The 953-nt window shown below is 59.9% G+C and overlaps 1 protein-coding gene across 1 annotated transcript; it reads left to right on the top strand.

Moving 5' to 3' along the window:
• Positions 1-251: 251 nt before the first annotated feature.
• Positions 252-842, top strand: LOC109705519. The gene has a single exon (XM_020226250.1). It carries the CDS (start codon positions 252-254, stop codon positions 840-842), a length of 591 nt encoding a protein of 196 aa, XP_020081839.1.
• The last annotated feature ends 111 nt before the right edge of the window (positions 843-953 follow it).

Genomic DNA, 953 nt, shown 5'->3' with positions numbered 1-953 from the left:
TTTTCGAAGTTTTCTCTAAATTATAAAATATTAAAGTGAAAAAATATGTGAAATCACATGTATGTGGTATTTTGAAGTTTTCACTTTTCTGAATCATACGGGATACATAATTGCCGCGTGGCAACCAAGTCAGCCAAGAATCAGTCTTCTCTCCCTCTTCCTGCTCTTATATATATTTTGTCGGATTCTTTTATTTTTCTTTACCACCGTCACATCTCATACTTTTGGTCTTTCGCAATCCGACCCCAACAATGGCGACGGACTCGCAAGCAGGGAGCTCCGGGGGATTCCTGGGCCGGTCGCTCCTCCTCCTCAGCTTCCGCCGCAACCAGGTGGCGTCCATGGACACGATCGACCCACCTCCCAATAATATTTCTAATTCCCACCACGAGCACCACTCTCTCCGCTTCCTCTCGAAGCTTCTGGACGTCCTCGTCTCCTGCGACCGCGAATTCTGCCACCTCCTGCTGCTGCTGCTGAACCCTTCTTCTGCTTCGTCGCTTTCTTCGAAGCCCGCCGCCGAATTCCTCGACCGCAGCGTCAGAGCGCTCGACCTCTGCAACGCCGCCTCCGCCGCCCTCCTCTCCCTCCGCCACTGGCGCCGCCAGGCCGACGTCGCCGCCTCCGCCGCCGCCCTCCGCCGCCGCCGCGCCCTTCGCCGCGCCCTCGGCAAGCTCTTCGCCACTGCCGCCGCGGCAGACGCAGTGGGCGGCGGCGATGGCGGCGCTGCAGGAGCGGATCGCGGAGGAGTCCTCGCAGCGCAGGAGAGCAGGGTTCGGAGTGCTGGCCGAGGTGCGGGCGGTGGAGACGCGCGCAAGGTGTTTGACAGAATTACTGGATAAAGAGGGCGCACCGGCGGCGGAGGAGGATGAATTGTCGGCGAAGGCTGCGGAGCTGGCGGAGGCGTGCCGGGCGCTGGAGGAAGGGACGGAGCCGCTGGAGCGGCAGGTGCG

This window comes from Ananas comosus, unplaced genomic scaffold (assembly GCF_001540865.1).
Source record: "Ananas comosus cultivar F153 unplaced genomic scaffold, ASM154086v1, whole genome shotgun sequence".
NCBI lineage: Eukaryota > Viridiplantae > Streptophyta > Magnoliopsida > Poales > Bromeliaceae > Ananas > Ananas comosus.
Note: the sequence above shows the minus strand (reverse complement) of the source record. Positions and strands in the feature narration are given on the sequence as shown.